The sequence below is a fragment of the Dipodomys ordii genome, unplaced genomic scaffold, assembly GCF_000151885.1.
Source record: "Dipodomys ordii isolate 6190 unplaced genomic scaffold, Dord_2.0 Scaffold33, whole genome shotgun sequence".
NCBI lineage: Eukaryota > Metazoa > Chordata > Mammalia > Rodentia > Heteromyidae > Dipodomys > Dipodomys ordii.
The window spans coordinates 4,198,300-4,223,281 of record NW_012267249.1 but is presented as its reverse complement, the minus strand read 5'-3'; the positions used below and the strand labels follow the sequence as shown (position 1 = coordinate 4,223,281).

The window sequence follows — 24,982 nt, the reverse complement described above, 5'->3', positions numbered from 1 at the left end:
CAGCCATAAAGACAGACCACAGATCAGAAGGACAGACTCTGGAACCATTTCTTTGTGGAGAGAGAAGCATCCTTTTGGTGGAGTTCATTGGCTCCCAGGCAGGACTGCACCTACTTGTTCTGGGTTGAAGAGATTATGGATTTGTTGCTGAGGATCAGTTCTTCTTGATTTGTGACTTGTTCCAGAAGCTTCCTTTTTTCTAGAAGCAGAGTATCATTCTGGGCCATGATCTGGCCCTGGAATGCCTTTTCCTAGGAAATGACACAAAAAGAGAAAGAATTACACACTTAGGACCCTCAGCTTATTTCTAAACTCTTACAGTAATATTCTTTACTCTCACTTTCATGTCCTCTAATCTGTTTGCACCTTTTATGGACACTGTAATTCTTTGTGAATGTCCAGATTTGTTGCACTGTGACATTAAAAGCTCTCGTATCACTAGTGAGTGGCTCACACCTGTTATCCTAGCTACTCAGGAGGCTGATATCTAAGCATTGTGGTTCAAAGCCAGCCTGGGCAGGAAAGTCCATGAGACTCATCTCCAATTAATCACCAGAAAACCAGAAATGGCACTGTGGCTCAAAGTGGTAGAGCACTAGCCTTGAGCAAAAGAACTCAGGGACAATGCCCAGGCCCTGAGTTCAAGCCCCATGACTGACAAATAATCTCTCACATCAGTCTTTTCTAGGTTTAGCATTTCTAATTCTGCTAATATTTTATTTTGTGAACTTTACATTCACTAGTTAATATCTTTTTTTTCCCTCTCTCTCCATATATCAAGGAGAAAAAAGATCTATGAAAACTTTATCTGTGCCATCTTAGAGAAGCTATGTTTAGATCCTCATAAAAGCCTGGTATGTGAAGTGGAAATTGTTTTGTTTTGTTTTCTTTTTGCAGAGGAGGAAATATACAGAGACTTGTCTAAGAACACAAGACTATGTCTCAGGGCTAGAATTTGAATCCAAGTTGGCTAATTGAAAAGCCCAAAAACCTTTCAGTGTCAGCAAGCAAAACATCAAATCTCTTCCTTAGCTTCTGGATATTTTCAATCTTCAGTATATTTCCTAGAGATCTGTGATGCTTTCAGTCAATGCATTGGTTTCCTTGGACTGGTGTATACATTACTACAAAGTGATTTGAAACAACAGAAACACAGTTCTAGGAGCTAGAAATCTAAAATGAAGCAGTTGTCAAGGTTAGTTTTTTTTTCTCCTGGGGGCTCAGAAGGAGGTTTTACCCCTCTTTTGACATTGAAGAATTGAACCCAGGGTCTTATGTACATTAGGCAAGTACTCTCCTGCTGAGCTACTTCCTCAGAGGGAGATTCTGTTCCAAGCCTGTCTTGTAGTGCTTCGTGGTTGCCAGCTATCCTCATATCCCTTAGCTTTACTGCATCATTCTAATCTCTGCCTCCATCAGCACAAAGTATTCTTCCTTGTGTTTGTATGTGTCTTCACAGACAATAAAAATATAAAGACACCAGGATGTCCTCGTTTTAAATAATTCCATCTGCAAAGATCCTATTTCCAAACAAAGCCATATTTTGAGGTTCTGGGTGAACATGAATTTTGGGGGATATGGAAGAAAGGAAATGTACTTACTAAAAGCAAGAGATTGATCTTGCACGTAAGCCTAGAGGCAAACGATAGGTGATACAAGAAAGAATTGGTAGTGCAAAGATAGATTGATATTCCTAGTGGACCTATGAACCAGGCTGCTATTTTTTTCTGTAAACATGTCTGGTGCTTAAACATCCAAGCTGGATCTGACTACTTAGAAGTTTGATAAATCCAATTTATTTTCCTCTCTCACTAGAGTTTAGAATAGCAAGAGGTTTTTGTTTGTTTGTTTTGATGCTAGTACTGGGGTTTGAATTCAGGTCTTACAATCTTGCATGGCCTTCTTGCTTTTAGTAAGTGTTCTACTACTTGAGCCGTGCCTTCAGTCTAACATTTTACTGGTCCATTGAAGAATGCAATCTTGATGAGTAATCTGTCACTGTCTTTAAATACCTTACTGTGTCGTCTAGACTTCTAGACCTGCAATCCCATGATAGTGGGTGGAATGTCTGCCATTATATTCATCTACTGGCAGCCTTGGCATATAGAGAGGGGAAATAAGACAATTCTTAGGTGTAAAGCATGCGTATTTTAGGAGAGAGGACAATTTTCAAAATTCTGTGAGGGCTAGAAATCCCATCAAGGAGGAATATTATAAAGTTGTCCTCCATAATAATTTACATAATTTTAGGATATTAAGACCATTCTGTACAAGGTTCCATTCATTGGTCCCATTTCATTTTTATACATACATCAGTGATTCACAAGAGCAGTAAGACAAACAAAGATATCAGGGAAAAAAAGTCAGAATTGGTGCTAGGCACTGGTGGCCCACACCTGTAATCCTAACTACTAAGGATGGAGGAGCAGGGTTCAAAGCCAGCCCAGGCGGGAATGTCCATGAGACTCTTATCTCCAGTAAACCACCAGAAAACTTGAAGTGGTGCTGTGGCTCAAGTGGTAGGGCGCTTGCCTTGGGTTGAAGAGCTCAGGGGCAGCGCCCAGGCTGAGAATTGACTTAGCCATTTAAAAACTAACAAGCACCTGCCTAGAAAACACAAAGCTCTGAGTTCACACCCTAGTACTGACCAAAAAGAAAAAAGTCTTACCCTTTTGAGCAGGTATTTAAGGACAATAAGACAAAGAAAGAAATAAAGGCCTTCCAATTTGGACTATACAGTGAGTTTGAGGCCAGCTCGAGCTAATGACCCTGATTTAGAAACTAAAAACAAACAATACATAAAAATGGACACTGACGTTTGAGGCAGAATGAGAGCCACATAAAGCAGGAATGGGCTACTGAGGGTGGTTTGGAAGCCTCTGCTGGGGAGTGTTGAACAAGGTCGTTTTCATTCAAAAGCAAGATGTAAATTGGCAGTGCAGACTTTTTTAAGTGTCCAGTTTGGGTTAGGAACTCTATGTATCTTTTTTTGTTTTGTTTTGTTTTGCTTCCGGTCGTGGGGCCTGAACTCTGGGCCTGGGCGCTGTCCCTCAGCTCTTCAGCTCAAGGCTAGCGCTCTACCACTTGAGCCACAGCGCCACTTCCGGCTTTTTTCTTTTTGTTTATGTGGTGCTGAGGAATCGAACCCAGGGCTTCATGCATGCAAGGCAAGCGCTCCACCACTGAGCCACCTTCCCAGCCCAACTCTATGTATCTTATACTCTGCTTGGTGGGCTTAATGAACTCCTCACATTAAATGACAGAAATGGAAACAAGGGCTATGTAGAGCCAAAGATAATGAATGGGCTTTCTCCACCAGCACCAACAGTGCCCTTTTATATTTTTCTCACCATTTCAATCTTTTGCTGCAGTTTTCCAGTTTCATCTTCAAGATGTTTAATTTTCCTATTTCGTATTTCTACTTCATGAGTGTAATGATCCTTCACCTTTCGAAGCCTTGCTCTGTGGTGGTTTTGCTTCTCATTGTTGTTTCTACAAAAGTAAATCTGAGTTATACTGAGGTCTGAACACAGTTAAAATCAATTTTACCTCCTTCACATGCACCTTTCCATGGCTCTCTAACTAGGGTGATGGGCCTGGCACTGAATGTGGGCACCTGTCCTACTTCACATCTTCCTTGCCCTATGTGGGAGGTGAACCAAAGATCACATAACAACAGTACTACTCCTCCCCATGGAGTCAAGTTACTGGCTGGCCCTGGTTTCAGCTGATGGTAGTGGTCCTCTTTTAACATCCGAGTTCAATTTAGGAAAATCTTTGACTTCTGGTCCCCAACATCTAAATCCTGAGTCCTGCTCCACTGATTAGGTCATTAATCTAAAATTTCCTACTTCCTAAGTACACTTTTTTTTGCCAGTCCTGAGGCTTGAATTCAGGGCCTGAACACCATCCCTGAACTTCTTTTGCTCAAGGTGAGCATTCTACTGCTTGAGCCACAGCACTACGTCTGGATTTTTCTGTTTATGTGGCACTGAGGAATCGAACCCAGGGCTTCATGCATGTAAGACAAACATTCTTCCCCTAAGCCACATTCCCAGCCCTAGGAACACTTTTGAACAGTGATATTACCCTGGGTATATCTTCAATGTAACTTAAATCTTGTCTCATTTCCAGATCAGTGGGATTATTTTGAGTATGGACTTTTAATGCCAATTCTATATAGGGACTCCATGGCCTCAGAAGTCTTGTTCTGATTCTGACACAAATCTATTACTGTCCATAAACACATAAAAAGATGCCTAACATCATTAACCATTAAGAAATACAAAGGAAGGGAAACCAGAGAGAAGGTTTTTCTTTGAAGGGACAAAATGCTATAAAATAGGTTGGGGTGATGAATGAATAACTAAAAGTCATATGATTGTTCACTTTTTTTTATTTTTTGTGCTGATATGGGGTTTGAAGAATGAGCACCTTGCCAGGCTCAGGGGTGTGTGTGGGGGGGAAGGAGAGAAACAGAGACAGAGACACAGAGAAAGGGTTTTTAATGCAGAATTCCTAGTCTAGGAATTATTAACTGAAATGAAGAGAGAGAGTGGTCCAAGATGAGGACTGAATGTGAGGGAGACATAGGCTGAAGGCTGTGAGAAAGGTTTATTTGGAGAAAAACAAGCTACACTCGAGCAGAGCTCAACAGAAGCTTAAATTCCTTCTCCCTCCCTCTTGGGAAGAAACTAGGCCCCACATCTTCCTAGGAAAAGCCTTGTGGATGGAACTTCTAGAAAGGTTGCTTCAGTGAACATCTCATTGCTTCAACTGGGGCTGGCCCAGTCAGGAACAGTTGCTTTACAAACTTTTCTCTTTTCTTTCTGTCTTTCTTTCTTTCTCTCCCCCTTCCTTTCTTTCTCTCTCCCTTCCTTTCTTTCTCCCTTCCTTCCTTCCTTTCTTTGCTCTCTCTCTCTCTCTTTTTCATTTTTTGTTGGTCTTGGGGTTTGAACTCAGGGCCTGGGCACTGTTCCTGAGCCCCTCTGTGCTTAGGGCTGGCGTTCTACCACTTGAGCCACAGTGCTACTTCCGGCTTTTTCTGTGTATTTGGTACTAAAGAATCTAAACCTGGGGCTTCATGTATGCAAGGCAAGCACTTTACCATTGAGCCACATTCCCAGCCCTCTCAGACTTTTCTTCCAAAGAGAACTGGTGTCACTTTACCTTACATGCTCACCAAGTTGCTCAAAAAACCTCCCAAGTGCTTCCCAGAGGGCTTCCTTCTCCTGCTGTGACTCAGTCAGCCTCTCTGACAGTAACAGGTTGCTCTTGACAGTCTGAAAAATACATACCTTTAAACAAGAAAACACTGCACTGATAAAAGGTATGATGTTGGAGGAATGTGAATTGGCAGAGTTGTTCTGCCAATTGAAAATGCTTACAGTCATCTCAGCTGCTGAGATCACAGCGTCACTTGTTGAGTTCCTGGAAGCCAGCCGCTGCTTGGTGCGGCTTTTCCTCTTGGTTTTCCTATATGACTTGTGTGTATTATTTATTTATTTATTTTGCTGGTTGTGGGGCCTGAACTCTGGGCCTGGGTGCTGTCCCTCAGTTCTTCAGCTCAAGGCTAGTGCTCTACCACTTGAGCCATAGTGCCACTTCTGGCTTTTTCTGCTTATGTGATGCTGAGGAATCGAGCCCAGGGCCTCATGCATACAAGGCAAGAACTCTACCACTAAGCCACCTTCCCAGCCCCTTCCTATATGACTTGTAAATATCCAATTTGCTATGTTAAAACCCATTCAGGTTCAAGTGTTGTGATATTATATAATTTCTGGCTTTTTTTCTGGTTTTTTTTCCTAGGGTTTTTGTTTTTTGTTTTTGTCAGTCTTGGGGCTTGTTTTTTTGTTTTTTTTTTTGTCGGTCGTGGGGCTTGAACTCTGGGTCTGGGCGTTGTCCCTCAGCTCTTCAGCTCAAGGCGAGGGCTCTACCACTTGAGCTACAGCGCCACTTCCGGGTTTCTGGTGGTTTATTGGAGATAGGAGTCTCATGGTCTCTTCTGCCCGGGCTGGCTTTGAACCACGATCCTCAGATCTCAGCCTCCTGAGTAGCTAGGATTACAGGCGTGAGCCACCAGCGCCGGGCTAGTCTTGGGGCTTGAACTCTGGGTCTGGGTGCTGTCCCTCAGCTCTTCAGCTCAAGGCTAGCACTCTACCACTTGAGCCATAGTGCCACTTCTGGCTTTTTCTGCTTATGTGGTGCTGAGGAATCAAACCCAGGGCCTCATGCATACAAGGCAAGCACTCTACCACTGAGCTACCTTCCCAGCCCCTTCCTATATGACTTGTAAATATCCAATTTGCTATGTTAAAACCAATTCAGGTTGAAGTATTGTGATCTTATATAATTTCTGGATTTTTTCTAGGGTTTTTTTTCCCAGGGTTTTTGTTTTTTGTTTTTGTCAGTCTTGGGGCTTGAACTCTTGGCCTGGGTGCTGTCCCTCAGCTCTTCAGCTCAAGGCTAGCACTCTACCACTAGAGCTACAGCACCACTTCCAGTTTTCTGAGTGGTTTATCGTAGATAAGACTCTCTTGGACTTTTGTGCACAGGCTGGCTTTGAACCATGATCCTCAGATTTCAGCCTCCTTAGTAGCCAGGATTACAGGGGTTAGCCACCGGCGCCTGGCCAGTTTCTAGTTTTTAACTCCTTCCCTTAGGTGGGTACAGAAACTCTTAATTTTATCCTGTTTTTAGCTAGTCACAAAAGAATTTGTTTTTCATGCTTATCAAGTTGCTTGGATTTGGTGAGCTCAGGGATTTGGGTGATATCCCTCAGCTTTTTTGCTCAAGGCCAGTGCTCTACTACTTGAGCCACAGCCCCACTTCCAGCTTTCTGGCAATTAATTGGAGGTAAGCATCTCATGGAGTTTTCTGCCTGGCCTTTCTCATTAATCATTAGGTATCAGCCAACTGAGTAGCTAGATTACAGTGGTGAATCACCAACAGCTGGCTCATAAAGGGGGAAAAAGTCCTTGAAACATCATCTCCAATTAACAAGCAAAAAGCCAGGCTGAATGTATGGCTTAAGTGGTAGGTATTGGGCAAAAAAAGTCTCAAGAGAACTCAAGGTCCTGAGTTCAAGTCTCAGCACTAGCAAATTAATTAGTTAATTATTTTTTAAGGGAATTCTCTGAGCCGGGCCCTGTGCCCAGCTGAAAGGCTGAGAACAGGAGGTCATTCTGAATAGAAAAGCTCAGTTGATCCCCTTTGCTAACTCACATATGGGCACAGTGCCATGTGTATATCCTCTAAAGCTACATGGGAGGTTGAAATAGAGGAATCTGGTTCTTGGCAGCCTGGGCAGAAAAGTCTGTAAGATTCTGCCTCCATGGAGGGAAGCTAGACATCATGGCAGGCACCTTGATCCCATGGACCAAAGGAAGTCTAAAGTAGATGGGTTGTGGCTCAGGTACATGGCTGAAGGAGAAATGAGACCCTCTCCTAAAAATAACCAATGAAAAATAGGGCTGGCACAATAACATTGTGCCAACCTAGGAAGCATAAAGCCTCAAGTTCAAAACCCCAGTACCTTTAAAAAGGAAAGAGGGAAGGAAGGAAGGAAGGAAGGAAGGAAGGAAGGAAGGAAGGAAGGAAGGAAGGAAGGAAGGAAGGAAGGAAGGAAGGAAGGAAAATTCTCAGACTTATCTTTTCCGATAAATGGCACATAAGACCCTCCTCATTCCAGAAAGGGTCCTGCCATGTACCTTGGAGGGGAGCATGCTGCACAGAGAGGCCATGAGAACCCTGAACTTGCTGTGTCTCCCCACTATTAGCAATCATGCCTATACAATGAAGTCTCCATATAAAAATTGGGCAAGCCAGGTACTGGTGGCTCACGCCTATAATCCTAGCTACTCAGAAGGCTGACATCTAATGATCACAGTGCAAAGTCAGCCTGGGCAGACTCCAGTTAACCACTCAATAACCAGAAGTGGCGCTATGGCTCAAAGTCATAGAGAACTAGCCTTGAGCCAAAGAGTTCAGGGACAGTGCCCAGGCCCTGAGTTCAAGCCTCATGACCAACCAAACCAAACCAAACCAAAACAAAACAAAAAATACCAGGGGTCAGGGCCAGGAGCCTCAGGACAGCCCCACACAAAAGGTTTTGCAGAAGGGTGAATTAAATCTCATCCATGTGCTGGGAGGCTAGTGCATTCCAGCTATGGAGATGGAAGCCCCTGCCCTCAAGGCCTTTCCAACCTCACCCTATGAAGCTCTTCCTGGCTGCTTATTGCAATCCATTAAAATGACCTTGGTAACTAGTATATGTCTGAGACAAGCAGAAAAGGTCAGATAAGTTGATGTTAGGTGAAATGAACCCCAAGGTAAGTATTAAAATGTTTTTTCTTTCTTGCGATTTTTTCTAACATATTTATAAGATGATTTTTTTTTGTTGCTTTGTATGTCCCTCCCCACTGTATAACCCCTGCTTTCACTGTATTTGATGTTGGTATAATTTGTGGAGGGGAAGGGAAAAAACAAATCGTTTAAATAGGGATACAGGTGGACCCATTGCAACAATGAGATATACAAGTCGTTATGTTGAAAAACGAACTTTACAACTTTGGCTGGGGGTAGGGGGGGTGGAGGGGGTGGGGAGTGGAGGGGACAGAGTGGGGGAGATGGGAAGGGATTGGAAGGGGAAACGAAGGAGGAGGCAACAATGCTTGATAAGAAATGTACTCATTACCTTGCCCATGTAATTGTAACCCCTCTGTATGGTATTTTCACAATAAAAAAAAATGAACTTGGTGACACACAAACACAAATATAGTGTTTTCCTGAGTCCTAGGAGCTACTCTAGGAAATTAATCAAGCCTGAGAAGTGGGCCATATGAACCTCTCAATTCATGTCTGATTGATTGTAAGTTCTGCAGGCCTATACTGGGTCTGAAGTGAGAACATTCTTAGGGACTGAGCCTCCAATCTGTGGCATCTGATGCTATCTCCGGCTTCAAATGCTTATTCTCAGATCTCAGCTTCCTGACTAGGCAGAATTATAGTTGTGAGCTACGGGCACCTCCTCCAGAATTGAATTTTTTTTTAAGAGGATGCTCACATGACGTCCATGGATACAGCATTGCTTGCTTGTTGGTGGGGACTAATTTACACATGTCTGAAGTCACAGACGTAGAAGTAGTGGTGTCAGAGTAGAGGAAAAAAGAGGTAGCTTGTTTTTTTCACAAGTACATAAACAATTTTCTCTTGATCTAGCCTTGTCTAATAAAGTATTTGGTTCTAGAAGTAACTGTAGTAACTAGAAATTCACAGTTAGGAATCTGACCTAAGGATTATATTTGAAAATTCAGGTTGAATCTCTGTTATCCAAAATACTTAAGGCCAGAAATATTTCAGATTTAGAATTTGTTTCAGGTTTGGGGATGTTTGTATTTATAGGATGAAGAATCTAGGGAAGGAGAGCCAAGTCCATTCATTTATGCCTCTTATACATCATATTCACATAGCCTGAAAGTAATTTTATACAATATTTTTAGTGCCCCAGTATTCTGACCCATTATATGAGGTCAGGTGTAGAACGTTCCATGTGTGGTGTCATGTCAGTGTCCAAAAAGTTTCAGATTTTTTTTTTTTGAGATTGGAATGGGCTGTCACTATGTTTCCCAGACTGTTGTGGAACTCCTGAACTCAAGCAATCCTCCTGCCTCAGCTTCCTGTATAGCATAGGACTTACAGATATGCACCATCATGCCTAGCGCCAAAATCTCCAGATTTAAGAGTTCGGATTAGTAGCATTCGACTTGTAATTTGGTTTTATTCCTACTCCTTAGTAACTCATGGCAAGAGAGTTTATTAAATTATCAACTTCTAGTTACCTAAAGTGAAGTACTTTGGGATACCATATGACTAATATTAATGTTCTGGTTTTGATATGAAGGGTCTCCTAAAAGGTGCATGTGTCTTTGGGAGGGTCAAAAGGGTGAACTAATGCGACAGTGGCTCTCACTAGACACTCTGAACTATATAACTTGTGGGTGGGGATGGAGGGAAAAACTGGGAGAGATAGAAGCAAAGAGTGACATTGTCCAAAAGGCACATATGTTGGTTGCCAGCTTGTAGCCTTTTAGGGAGCGACTAAGTCTGAAGATTCTGACCTAATCAGTGGATTAATCCCTTGGTGGATGTATAATAAGACAGCATTTTGGGGGAGCGGCCTAGTTGGAGCAAGCAGATCACGAGGAGTTTGTGCTGGAAAAATATACTGTGTACCGGACCCCTTCTTCTGTCTCTGTCTCTGTCTCTGTCCTGCTTCTGGACTCTGTGAGATGAGCGGCTTTACCCGGCCATTCACTTCCTGCCATGCTGCTCTGCCCCACTTGGAGTGTGAAAGCAATGGAGCTGACCATGGACTGCAGTGATGCAAACCAGGAGCCAAAATAAGTCTTTCCCCAAGTTTTCTGTCACAGTGAAGAAGACTAACAAAACTAAAGATGTTACAATGGAATTGAGAGCCACAGGGGCTATGGAGAGAGCTAGTCACTGATGATCATGTTAATTTGCTTAACAAGAAAATACCCAACTTGGGGATTTAACTACTGGAACAAGACATTGCCAGAGAGCTTCTATGAGTGCCTTAAAATAACTTTTCTTATAGTCAGACAATATAACAACAACAACAACAACAAAACCCAGGTTCCAGATTTTTAGATTTACAGCACAGATTGATTTGGTTGCCTTTCCAGGTCTATTATGTGAAAAATAGGGCTTGGGAAATGCATAGCAAAACTCAATTTGGAACAAAGGATTCTGATAGGACCTTCAATTTCGATGAGCTGATGCCAGAATAAACAGTCCTTTCTCTGTTGTCTACAGAGATACAACCAAATCTGTGCTTTAAGATATGTATGGAGCTGGGCACCAGTTCCTCACACCTGTAATCCTAGCTACTCAGGAAGCTGAGACCTAAGGATCACAGTTCAAAACCAGCCTGGGCAGGAAGGTCCATGAGAATCTTATCTCCAATAAACCACCAGAAAAACCAGAAGTGGCACTGTGGCTCAAATAGTAGACTGCTAGCCTTGAGCTGAAAAGCTGAGGGACAATGCCCAGGCCCAGAATTCAAGCCCCACAACTGACAAAAAAAAAAATATCTGTATGGACTTCACTTAAGGCAGATACCTTGTAAGCAGATGCCCACTGTCTCCTTACACCACTTCTCCATCTTCACTCCTTCTCACACCTCCAGTCAGACCAGCACAGGTAGGAAGAGGGAGTTGAGAATAAAGCCTAAGGGACTGCCATATTAAAACAAGAGCAGGATTTTGCCAACTTTAATTGGCAGACTCCCAAGGAACATGTGTGGGAATGTCTTTGTTGGAAGTTAAAGTTGGGAAGAAGGCAAAACATGTAATAGGTCAAGTTTATTGATATCAATGAATGTGTGAACCTGTACCTCTAAGAATGACTTTAATAGTTTGCTTGATTGCTTTAATGAAACTTGGGACAATACCTAACTGTGTTAAATGGCATGAAAATGCCGTACTTTTTTCATTTTTTAAATTTCTTTACTGAGATTAAGTAATTATATAAATTTCACAGATTGGCTGGGAAGGTGGCTCAGTGGTAGAGTGCTTGCCTTGCATGCCTGAGGCCCTGGGTTCAATTCCTCAGCACCACATAAGCAAAAGGAAAAAAGCCAGAAGTGGCGCTGTGACTCAAGTGGTAGAGTGCTAGCCTTGAGCTGAAGAGCTGAGGGACAGCACCCAGGCCCAGAGTTCAGGCCTCATGACTGGACCCAAAAAATAAATAAATAAATAAATTTCACAGTATTGTGGTACAGTGATACTTAGCTAAAGTCACCAACACATTTTACACTTCACAATGCAAATTGTCATTATCTTGATCTACAAAGCTTATGAACCCTACAGACTTTATCAATAGGACAATTTCTTCTGAATTGGGTGATTTGGACCTTTCTCTCCTTTTGCTTAGCATCAGCTGTTCCCTCTTTCTCTCTCATTCCCCCCTCCCATCGCCACCCTTGAGTTGCTTAGTTCATCACTTTCATCAATGTCCAGTGCAGCTGACTGGCCACTCTGCTGTATTTTTTATGTATACACCATATATGGAGTCAAGAGCATAATCATCTAGAAACTATATAACAAATTAAGACGAGGGCCTTTGTTTCTTTGTCATATTTAAGATGTCATACTTTTTTTTTTCCATAAGGGAGAGGAAGAAAACTGAAGTCTTAAGCAGACAGGAAATTTGGAGTGAATTTGCCATGGATGACTTGTTGACTTTCCTCATAACTAAGTGGTTCCAGAAGAACACAGTGGCCACTGTATCACAGTTTTATACTGGTAAGGCAGCACTGGATTACTTAAGATGCTCTTAGTGCTAACATGCTGCGAAGGAGGGCTTAGGTGCCAACTCTGGCACAGCTCCCTGATTTTAATAGAGCTGATGGATTACAGAATGTCAGAGGTCAAATGGCAGTACTCAAATCTTAGATAAGAAGTGGGCACTGATACTAATTACTAACAGTTAATAGGGCCAGGAATACAGTCAACTAGTTTGATGCTAGCAGTCTGTTTGTGGTTAACTGTCAACAATGATAGATGGGCAGCCAACAGATTCTGAGTTGTATATTGTTTTGTTTGTTTTTTGAGACAAGGTCTCACTATAGACCAGGCTAGTCTATAACTAATGATCTTTGGGATCAGCTTCCTAAGTGCTAGGATTGTACAGGTATAGCATCAGGCTGGGATTAAGTTATGTTTTAAAATAAATGAATGAACAAACAAATGTTCTTGGTTCTGGTGAACAGAACTTTGGTGATATGGATAAAGAGTAATGGCCTTTTCTTGATCTGTCCCTAAATCTGAGGTAGTTCATAGACCCAGAGCCCTTTGAATGTTGGGAATGCCAAGTGACATCTGTACCACTATTACAGTATGTGGTTCTCCTTTATACTTCCCACAAGAGATCTATAGATTGTGTGTGTGTGTGTGTGTGTGTGTGTGTGTGTACTCAGGGCTTGAACTCAGGGCCTGGGCACTCCCTGGTTTTTTTTTCCCCCAAATCTTGTGTCCTATCATTTGAGCTACAGCTCCACTTTAGGCTTTTTCCTTGTTAATTGGAGGTAAGAGTCTCATGGACTTTCCCACCTAGCCTAACTGGAACCACGATCCTCAGAATCTAGCCCCTGGGATAATTAGGATTTCAGGCAAAAGCAACCACTGTAAAAATAAGTAAAATATGATCTTCAGCAATTCAGTGGTTTAGCATACATTTTACAGTAGGCCTAGTGGTTTTGTAAATCTCTCCCATATTATTTCCCTACTGTTACAACAGACTGTCTGGAATAGGTCCTCATTGGCTTTTGGACCTGAGGAGTGAAGGGTATTGATAGTAGAAAAGGCCAAGTGCTTAGCAGTGCCCCTTGAATCTGTATATGCATTTGCTCCTTCATCTCTCAAGCCATCTTCAAGGCTCCAAGTTTTAATGATGCCCAAAGGAAGATATTTTGATTGTTTTCAGTTTTGGTAATTATAAACAAATATGCTATACACATCCATGTTCAGGGTTTGGTTAAAATCCAAGGAACATGATGATTTGGTCATGTAGTAAGAGTATATGTGTATAGATATGTATGCAGACCATTGAGCTGTTTTCCAAAGTGAGTGCATCATTTTTCCTTACCGTCAGCAAGGGCAGATACTTTAGGTTTACATCCCGGCTGGAATTAAATGAAGTCAATGTTGTGGAATTTGGCAGTGCAAATGGGTGGGGGAATGGGTGGGGAATTGTTCTGAGTTGCAATCCCCCAAGGGCATATCATGTAGAAGTACAAGTTTATGGAGTTTTTATCATGAAAGGATGTTGGATTTTTATCAAGTTCTTTATAAAAGAAAACAGAGGAGACTTATTGAAGCAAAAGCTAGATTTTATAAAGCAGAGCTGATCATAAATATCCACTTTTTTCTATAACCTTGTCATCTCTGCTGGGATCACAGGCATGTGTCATACCCAGTTGTCTCTACATATTTTGAGGCTTTGTTTGAAAACAAAAACAAATTAAAGATTGTTGTATCTTCCTGAAGAATTGACCTTTATTTTTTCTTCATTGCTGGGCCTCATACTTGCTCAATTGGCGTGGCTGGCACTCTTTTACATCTAGCCCTGCATTTTGCTAGTTGTTTTGGACACAGAGTCTCACAGACTTTTCTGCTTGGACTGGCCTCCAACATTGACCTTCCAGATGCCTGGCTGCTGAGTAGTTAGGATTACAGGCCACTAGTGCCCAGTAACCCTTTTGTCATTACATAATATTACTCTACCTTATTCTGAAGTTTGCTGTCTGAAATTAACCTAACAACTCCCACTTTATTTTGATTACCTTTTTTAGCATGTTATATCTTTATCCATTTACTCTTCATTTATATGTATATTTGTATTAAGTAGGCTGTTTTTCCTTTTTCATGTTTTCTTGTATCTTTGGCATGCTACACAATTGCTCTGTCACACTAAGCTACATCCTGAGTCAGGGATCTGGTTTTCTGATCAACTCTGGCATTGCCTTTAGTTGGTACATTTAGATCAATGCCATCTAAAGGGGTAATTGGTATGACTAGAATAGTATTTACTAGATTTGTTATGTTTTTCTACTACTTGCCCTTGTTCTTTGTTCTTTGCTTTGTCTTCCACATTTTTCCACCATTTGTGGTTTGAGTATTTTACACAAATTCTTTTTCTATCTTTTTTTTTTTTTCACTTATAGTTGTATCAGGAAAGGTTCTGGGTTGCTGAACATGTACTTAGAGGTAGAGAAAGGGTGGTGTGTCCAGAGAGGTCATGGGGGTGCCATGTCCCTTCCCTCACACTTTCCCTACACATCTTCTTTATCTTACTGTTTCTGCATTGTATTCTTTTATAATAACTCAGTAACCTGAGTTTCATGAGCCTTTCTAACAAATGATCAGATTCAACAGAGGGTTGTAGTAGACTCAGACTTGGAACATAGAGGTAAACTCATACTGGTAATTGGCATGGGGAAATGGGGGAGGTCTTGTAGGTCTGAGCCCTTACCTTGTAGGATCCAATGCCATCTCCCAGAAAGTAGTGTCAGATTGAGTTAAATGTGTTCACACCATGGGGTCCACATGGAATTAAGAGAATTGTTTAGCATGGGAAAAGAAAACCCCATACATCTGAGCGACAGAAGTGAAGTTGTAAGAGTGGCGCTAGCCTAGAAAGACAAAGGAGGCTTTGTTCTCTAATGTTAGCAGCTAGAAGAATGGGCAGACAGAGGTGAGACAACCGAAGGGGCTTCAGGGAGAGTTCCTGAAGATTCCCCACTTGGGTGCTGTAGGAAGTGGCTTCCCTGTAGTTTCCTAACTTCTGCATTTATTGAAAACCAACTGCAGCTCCTCTAACCTTCTCATCTCCCCTTGTCTTCCTCACCAACAGTTTCCCAAGCATCTTTTCCCACATACTAACTCTCTTCTTGCTTGCATGGATGTCAGGCACACCACCCCAAATATGGCTGTAGACCAGAATATACCATTCCAAAATATACTTCTTTAGCACAGTGCAAGCTAGTTATTCTGAGAAACCACAGATACTGGTGTAGCTATCAAAAGCTGTCCTTTTGTAAAAGAAATTTACATCTAGACAGAAAATCTAGGTCAGTAGTATCTGTGTCAGGAAGAGGGCTGCTCCAGACAATTTTAATCATTGGAGAGATTTTAATTCACATATAAGACATCCTTCAGCCACAACAGTCTTCCATAATGTGTCCCCTTTATGTCCCAATGCGCTCTTCATTTCTGTAGCTGAGGATGCTACACATACTTCAGCCACATGTCCCCTCCCCCTCCCCCCAACCTTTTTTTTTTTTTTTGCCAGTCCTGGGGCTTTCAGGAGCCTGGGCACTGTCCCTGAGCTCCTTTTTTTTTTTTTTTTTTTTGGTCTGTCGTGGGGCTTGAACTCTGGGCTTGGGCGCTGTCCCTCAGCTCTTCAGCTCAAGGCTAGCACTCTACTACTTGAGCCACAGTGCCACTTCTAGCTTTTTCTTGATTGAATTGGAGATAAGGGTCTGCACTGACTAGCTTTGAACCATGATCCTCAGATCTCAGCCTCCTGAGTAGCTATGATTACAGGTGTAAGCCACCAGTGCCCGGCCCTAAGCTTCTTTTGCTCAAGGCTAGCACTCTACCACTTGAGCCACAGCACCACTTTCGGCTTTTTCTGTTTATGTGGTACTGAGGAATTGAACCCAGGGCTTCATGTATGCTAGGCATGCACTCTACCACTAAGCCACATTCCCAGCCCCATGACCCTTCTTGAGTTTCATACTTTGTGAGGCAAAATGGGGTTTTCTCCTGTTAATATGTTTTGTGTCAATTTTATTTGTAGCCCAACCAAAGTAGATTCTGCTTTCTGTTTTTTTTTCTTTCTAAGATCATGACTTAAAATTGATATCTGACTCTTTGACTCATTGGCTGGTGCTCTACTACCTGAGCTAAGCCTCCAAACTCTTGATTCTAATTTTTTTTTTGTTGGTTGTGGGGCTTGAACTCAGGGTTTGGGTGCTGTCCCTGAGCTCTTTTGCCCAAGGCTAGTGCTCTAGCTGTTTGAGCTATAGTTCCACTTCTAGTTATTTAGTGACTAATTGAGATAAGAATCTTACAGACTTTCGTGCCCAGGCTGGCTTTGAACTGCAATCCTCAGATCTTAGCCTCCTGAGTAGCTAGGATTACAGGCATGAGCCACTAGATTCTGCTTTCTTTTTCTTTTTCTTTTCTTTTTTTTTTTGTCGGTCGTGGGGCTTGAACTCTGGGCCTGGGCGCTGTCCTTTAGCTCTTTAGCTCAAGGCGAGCACTCTACCACTTGAGCTACAGCGCCACTTCCGGTTTTCTGGTGGTTTATTGGAGATAGGAGTCTCACGGTCTCTCCTGCCCGGGCTGGCTTTGAACTGCGATTCTCAGATCTCAGCTTCCTGAGTAGCTAGGATTACAGGCGTGAGCTACCAGCGCCCGGCTTGATTCTGCTTTCTTGATAGAACTTCTCAACCTCCTGGGTACAATGAGGCCTTGGTTATTATTCAGGTCTATGGGAATAGGAAAACTGTCAAGCATATTTATTTGCATGCTTACTTGTTCATATTCTCTTTTTGTCTCTTCTAGTTGTTTAAGGACAGCTGCTTGTTGCTGAGAACTGGTCAATTCCAATTGGTTCTCTTTGTTCTGTAGGGTTTTTACTTGTTTTTGTAGCTCATTCACATTCTGATCCAGGAGTATCCTGAGGAAAATGATTCACATTAAATCACTCTGTGTGTTTATTTCCACACTTTGCTAATGAAATCTAAGATTATTAGGCTTCCACAGAGGATTTTTTTTGGGGGGAGGGGCATTCAGCAAAGTAGAGTACAAGGTAAGATAAAAGAACTGACACAGAGGCCATCTTTGTGATAGTCGCTTTTTAAAATTCTCTCACCATCCACACAACCCAGGAGCAAGAAACATTTTTCCTTACTTCAGAGACGAGGAAGATATGGCACAGAGCAGCCAGCACAGGCTGACGAGGGCTTGCGTCCCGAATCCCACTCCCACCTTCTTCCTCAGTACCTTATGAGGTGAGCCCCGCATCTTCAGGGCTCAACATAGGCTCCTGAATTACAATCACTGCTGATACTAATGTACACATCAGCGCTGCTACAAGCCTGAATTTGGTGAGGAAATGCTTCCTCTGCCAAAAGAGTGTCATTAGCACTTCATTCTTGCACAGAGTCACATTGGATTAGTTTCTGGAAAGAATTTCTGAGGGTTTCAAACCAAGAAACCTCTCTGTACTGAAGGAGATGCACCTTGAACCTCCATTCTCAATTTCGGATCAAGGGATAAAGAGATAAACCTTGAAACTGAAAGGGAAGTATTAGTCTGCTGACATTTAAAAAAAAAATGACTTTTCTGTACTAAAAAAAATCTAAGCCAGCCTGGGCAGGAAAGCCAGCTCTCTAACTAATTCCCCCTCCCCCAAGGCCAGAAGTGGAACTGTGGCTCAAGTGGTAGAGCACTAGCCTTGAGTGAAAAACTTGGGAACAGCGTCTAGGTCCTGAGTTCAAGCCCCAGTACTCCCCCCACCTCCATCCCTGACATAAAATCAAGGATTTGAAAACTAAAAAAATAGGAAGTCAAAATTAAAAGAGTGCCGGCAACCAGTGGCTCACACCTATAATCCTAGCCACTCAGGAGGCTGAGAGCTGAGGATCACGGTTCAAAGCCAGCCTGGGCAGGATAGTCTGTGAGACTCTTTTTTTTTGTTTCTTTCTTTTTTTTGCTGGTCGTGGGGCCTGAACTCTGGGCCTGGGTGCTGTCCTTCTGCTCTTCAGCTCAAGGCTAGCACTCTACCACTTGAGCCACAGCACCACTTCCAGATTTTTCTGCTTATATGGTGCTGAGGAATTGAACCCAGGGCCTCATGCTTGCTAGGCATGCACTCTACCACTGAGCCACCTTCCCAGCCCCTCTGTGAGACTCTTATCTCCAATAAACCACCAGAAAAACTAGGCTAGGGCCTTGAGCTGAAGTACTGAGGGACAACACCCAGGTCTAGAGTTTAAGCCCCACAACTGACAAAAACAAAAACACAAAATTAAAAGAGTAGAACATGAATATATCAGAAATTATTTCAACTATTATAAAGAGAATTTCAACCATCAAGTATATTGATAAGATAACTTTTTCCCCTATACCCTGAGGCTACTTTCTCCCAAGTTATAAAACAATCTGTACTGTGTAGTCTCCTCTCAGTGGAAACATTTTTTTTTTTGGCCAGTCCTGAAGCTTGAACTGAGGGCCTGGGCACTGTTTCTGAGCTTCTTTTGCTGAAGACTAGCACTCTACCACCTGCACCACAGATAGTACTCTACCACTTGAACCACAGCACCATGTCCTGCTTTTTCTGTTTATGTGGTAGTGAGGAATGGAACCCAGGGCTTCATGCATGCTAGCACTCTACCACTAAGCCACATTCCCAGCCCGGTGGAAGCCTATTCTTTCTCCTACATGTAGTTTCACAATTGATTTTATGTATTTCTTCTCAAAAAACCCTCAGAAAATAGGCACTCCAACTTTAGAGATACGAAGACCAAGTTTCAGAAAAGTTAAATATCCTTTTTCACTGTTTTAATAATTTTATTTATTTACTTTTAAAGTTTCACACAGGTATTTCCTAACCAATCCTTCATGACTCCAGTTGCTAAGACTATTGGGACAATAAATATGGTGCTTCTAGTTCCTTTTACTTTCATTCATACTAGCCAATGTTTGGCAATGTTAATGCAAGCTCATATTTTATTAAACCTATTATATGGGCATCCCTAATCGGGTTGCTTTCTTCCAGAGATTATTATTATTATTTTGCTTATGTGGTACTGAGGAATCGAACCCAGGGCCTCAGGCATGCAAGGCAAGCACTCTACCACTGAGCCACCTTCCCAGCCCTCTTCCAGAGATTATTTGGATATGATCAGTTTACCTTGTGGCAAGTCTCCTCAACTTTTTCTGAATCCAGATGGTTATATTCTCCTTTGCTTGGCAGCTTGGGCATCATTCACCATTTGTGTGCGTGTGTGTATGTTGGTCATGGGGCTTGAACTCTGGGCCTGGGTGCTGCTCCTCAGCTATTCAGCTCAAGGCTAGCGCTTTACCACTTGAACCACAGTGCCACTTTCAGTTTGCTGGTGGCTAATTGGAGATAAGTCTCACAGACTTTCCTGCCTGGACTGGCGAGGATTAGAGGCGTGAGCCACTGGCACCCAGCTCATTCACCAATTTTATTTTAACATCTTGTACATCTGCTCTTGTAGATTTCTCTGATTGTTACAAGTTAGGATAGCCTGACATCTTGTTAGGCATGGTGGTCGAGGTGAGTCATCTCCACAGCACCTCACTAAGTGAATTCATTATTCACAACACTCACTCAAATACCCATTCAGCCAATAAATGTTTGGCTATTGAATGTTAAGTCCTATGCTAGAACTTTCAACTACAGCTGAAAGTTTCTGGGCAGTCCTGGTACTTGGAAGTTGGCCTGGGTGAAAAACTTGTGATCCTATCTAAAAGCAAACTAAAAACAAAAAGGGCTGGGGTGTGGGGTAAAATGCTTACCTAATAAGCATTAGGTACTGAGTTGAACCCCTTGTATTGTCACACAAAAAAACAAATCCCAGACTATCGGATTTTACAGGTAATCTGGCCATTCAAGAAGTTACCAGTGTACTACCAGTAGGTCCCAGAATAGAGACAAATAGTGTCTGCCTTTAGGAATCCCACAGTCCGGTTCCAGAGGCAAAGAGGACAATAATCAGTCAGAATGGTGTGACGAATGTGAGCTTACTTCTGAGCTGATAGGCACAAGCCTGGTGAGACCGCAGGAGACGCAGCTCTCTGCTCCTCTTACCTCCTCTGCTGTTCTTCCTGATACTGCTGCTGCAACTTGGCTTCATTTTGTATGGTTTCTTTCATCTTTTCCTCTAATTCCTTCTTCAAAATACAAGTGTCTGAGAGATAGGCTTGCTGAGCATGCTCTAACTTCTGCTGCAAGTCCAAAATCTTGAATGAAAAAGTTTACAAGTCAGATGTTAGGAAGAGTGTGACCTTTTCTTTTTTTCTTCTTCAATTTAGGGGAACAGCATGTAGATATCAATGACAGCAGTGCTAACATACAAATCTGATCCTAAGGAAGGAGTGTGGCAAGATGTAACTGTAAAATAAATTACTTATTTGCCATATGGGGTATATTTATAGAATTCAATATGTATACATAAAGTAAGTTATAAAATCAAGAGAATCTTTCTCATTACTATCTCGGTTTTCCTCCAGCAAATAAGTATCCACTGGTATACTTCCAGAGATTCATAAACAGATCACAGATAGCTATTTTTCACATGTACAAACATTCTATACAGTGACGTACTACAATAAGTTTATGCCTCTTTGTGTGTGTGTGTGTGTGTGTGTGTGTGTGTGTTCTGAAGCCTGAACTCAGGGCCTGGGCTTGTCCTTGACTTTTTTGCTCAAAGCTACTATTCTACCACTTGAACCACAGCTCCACTTCTGGTTCTGGCTTTTTTTTGTGGGTAACTAGAGATAATAGTTTCATGGATTTTCCTGCCTGGTCTGGTTTTGAATCAAGATCCTCAGATCTCAGCTTCCTGAGTAGCTAGTGTTTGAAGTGTGAACTCCCTGTGCCTGGCTACACTTGGCTTTTTGTTTTTAAACAATGCATTTAGTGATTTTCCTTGTATGTATGCATAAATTGTCTTCTTTACTACAGCTGCAAGTACCATTCTACTGTAAGGATATGACCGGCACCTACCGAAAGACATTCTAGTCTAATAGTTTTACAATATCTGTAGAATAAGTGTGATTTTCTAAGGCAAATTCTAGCTAATACAGCTCATAAAGATACTATCTCATCTCCATAGCTTAGTACAATCCATTGTTCAACCTCATAAATAGAATCCTAGGCTTCTATGTGATGGCTTCTTTAATTCAACATCAACTTTTTTGAGTCTACTTTAGATTATAGTTCATCTTATTTTTTCAGGGGTACTGGGGCTGAACTCAGGGCCTGATTCTTGCCAGGCAGGTACTCTACTACTTGGGCCCACAACTTTTTTCTGCTTCTGTTATTCCTTAAATAAAGTCTGGCTGGTCTGCCCTGGACTTCTTCCAATTTATGCTTCCTATGTAGCTGGAATGACAGTTGTCAACCACAATGCCTAACTAGTTTGCTGAGAGGGGATCTCACTAACTTGTCAATGGTGGAAGGTGTGCCCAAATCATAGTCTTCCTATCTTTGCCTTCTGAATAGTTGGAAATATAGGCATGAGCCACCATGCCAGGTCTGTCATCTTGGGTTTTTTGTTTTGTTTTTGCTTTTGCCAGTCCTGGGGCTTGAACTCAGGGCCTGAGCACTGGCCTTGAGCACTTATCCCTTGAGCCACAGTGCCACTTCTGGCTTTTTCTGTGTATGTGGTACTGGTGAATCAAACCCAGGGCTTCATGCATGCTAGGCAAGCACTCTACCACTAAGCCACATTCCCAGCCTAATGACTGCTTTAGCTTAGACTCATACAAAGCTGCACATCAAAATGTGTAGTTGAGCTGGGCACCAATGGCTTGTACCTGTAATCATAGCTACTCAGGAGGCTGAGATCTGAGGATCATGGTTCAAAGCTAGTCAGTGCAGTAAAGCCTGTGAGACCCTTATCTCCAATTCAATCAAGAAAAAGCTAGAAGTGGAGCTATGGCTGAAGTGATAGAGTGATAACCTTGGGCAAAGGGAGCTCAGGGACAGTGCCCAGGCCCAGAGTTCAAGCCTCAGGACTGGCAAAAATAATAGATAGATAGATAGATAGATAGATAGATAGATAGATAGATAGATAGATAGATAGATAGAGTGCAGCTGTGCACTACTGCCACCTAGTGTTAGACTATCTAAAATGCAGGGGTAATGTTTGAAAATGTTTCATTCATTTCACAACAAAAATCCCTGTAAGAATTACAAAATAAAAATGACATTATCAGCTAATATAGATCAAAGGAAAATAAACCATTTAAAATGTGAAAGTGAAGGGGCTGGGAAGATGGCTCAGTGGTAGAGCTCTTGCTTTCCATGCATGAGGCCCTGGGTTTGATTCCTCAGCACCACATAAGCAAAAAAAGAAAAAAAAAAAGCTGGAAGTGGCGCTGTGGCTCAAGTGGTAGAGTGCTAGCCTTGAGCTGAAGAGCTGAGGGACAGCGCCCAGGCTCAGAGTTCAGGCCCCACAACCGGACCCAAAAAAAAAATGTGAAAGTGAAGGAATGTGAATATAGTCAACATACTTTATGCACATGTGTGAAGCTTCTTGAAAGTAGTTTGGGCCTGGCAAGGGTAGTTCACTTCTGAAATCCTAGCTACTCAGGAGGCTGACCCCTGGAAGACTAAGAAAGATTCAGAACCAGCCTGGGAGGAAAGTTCATGAGATGCTATTTCCAACTAATCAGCAAAATACTAGACCAGAGGCATGATTCAATTGGTACAGTACCATCAGTGAGCAAACAAGCCAAGTGAGAGCATGAGATCTTTGAGTTTTCGAGACCTGGTACAAGAGGAAGGACGGAAGGAAGGAAGGAAGGAAGGGAGGGAGAGAGGGAGGGAGGGAAAGAAAGAAAAATATAGGTAGATGATAGATAGATAGATTAGATAGATAGATAGATAGACAGACAGACAGACAGACAGACAGACAGATAGATTTGGGAACCAGGAGGCAGGGGAAAAGAGTGACAGCGGAGGTGAATATGATCAAGATAACTTGTATGCCATGTAAGTTTTAAACATGAGATTTACTGGAATTATAAAAGCTGGTAAAATAACAAAAGGAAAACAAAGGAGGGAAAATAAAATATTAGAATTCTGCCAGATTTGTGCCATTTTCTAGTTCTTAAAATCCTTAAGGAAAAGGGTTTCTGTGGTGGTAATGAGTGTGTGCTAGGTAGTAAGTGTGAGAATAATCACCCTTTCCTGTGCCTCGGCAGCTTGCAGCTTCTCCTGAGCCAGCTTCTCCTGCAGATTGCTCTGTGATTTAATGCTCTGAGCCTGCTTAAGCCCATCCAGCTCCAGCTCCTTGATTTTCTGCTGACATTGCTTCCACTCTGCTGTAAGTGAAGAATACATCTTTGTGCTGTCTAGTAATTTCTCCTGGGTCTGCTTTAGTTCAATTTTCATCTAGGGTTGGGGAATAAATACAAATGATAAAATCAACATGGAATAAGCAGGCCACAATAAGAAGCTATGAAAGAAATTACTTCCTTCAAAAACTAATAAGGCTGGGCAAGTTGGTACATACCTGTAATCCCAGAACTTGGGAGGCTGAGGAGGCAGCAGTTTAAGACCAGCCTAGTCTACACAGAGAGACCTTGTAACCCCCTCCCCTATTCATAAAGCTGACAAAAAATACCCACACCATGTGGCTCCATGTGGAGCTCCATGCTTTAGTAAACTTTATCTAAGTCTCTACCATCAGACTGACTGGACAAAGGAATTTTTCTAGTACTCTCCATGTTTGCAGAGCTTAAACATTTCCCATTCTTTCTTTAATCTTTCCAAACTGGCTTTCATGGCTATAACCCCCAGAATTGTTTTGCCAAGGGCACCAACTGATCACCCCAGTGTCTCAATAAGCCCGGGGTGCAAATGACTTCTCAGGAGCACCCCCTGTCTCCATCTCCTGCTTGCCACCTCTCTGCTACTCCTTCTTGCTCTCCTTTGTAGACTCTTTCACTGTTACCTAATCTCTGTATTATTGGATGAGAAAGTGGATGATTCTAGGTTCATTTCTATGATTTGAAGTGTTATTTTTATGTGAGCAACTATCAAGTTTGTTAATGAACTCTTTGATTCTGATTTCAAGGTTGGTTTTCTCACAGACATTTTGGTTTATGCAGGCTTGCCATCAATGCCCAGGTCACCCTTGAGTTTTCCTTTTCTCTTGTGATCCAGTTCCCATCACAGAACCCATGTTGCCACTCTACCTCCACAACTACTAGACATCAATCAGTGTGTGTCATTTTTGTCACCAACCTAGCCTAGATCAAGCAAGGTGTCCCTCCCCCATCCTGTCACTTCCAATTTTACTCCGGTGCATTCCCTATGCAGCACCCAACATATTCTCTTTTAAAAAACACTCATGAAGCTGGGTGCTGGTGACTCATGCCTGTAATCCTACCTACACAGGAGGCTGAGATCTGAGGACTGTGGTTCAAAGCCAGTCCAGGCAGAAAAGTCTGTGAGACTCTCATCTCCAATTAACAACCAGAAAACCAGAAGTGGCACTGTGGCCCAAGTGGTAGAGTGCTAGCACCCAGGCCCAGAGTTCAAACCCCATGACCACCAAAAAAACCAAACCAAACCAACCAGAACACACACACACACACACACACACACACACACACACACACACACACAC

The 24,982-nt window shown here is 42.4% G+C and overlaps 1 protein-coding gene across 1 annotated transcript in view; it reads right to left on the bottom strand.

The window, feature by feature from the left end:
* The window catches only part of Ccdc30 (coiled-coil domain containing 30), a 95,980-nt gene that overhangs the window by 15,970 nt on the left and 55,028 nt on the right, over positions 1-24,982 (bottom strand). Inside the window, exons 8-13 of the mRNA XM_013016836.1 lie at positions 23,533-23,742; positions 20,431-20,582; positions 17,124-17,268; positions 5,170-5,282; positions 3,351-3,492; positions 115-251 (exon numbers count right to left, since the gene is read on the bottom strand). Coding sequence (XP_012872290.1) covers positions 115-251; positions 3,351-3,492; positions 5,170-5,282; positions 17,124-17,268; positions 20,431-20,582; positions 23,533-23,742 — 899 coding nt within the window. The remainder of the gene's footprint in view (positions 1-114; positions 252-3,350; positions 3,493-5,169; positions 5,283-17,123; positions 17,269-20,430; positions 20,583-23,532; positions 23,743-24,982) is intronic.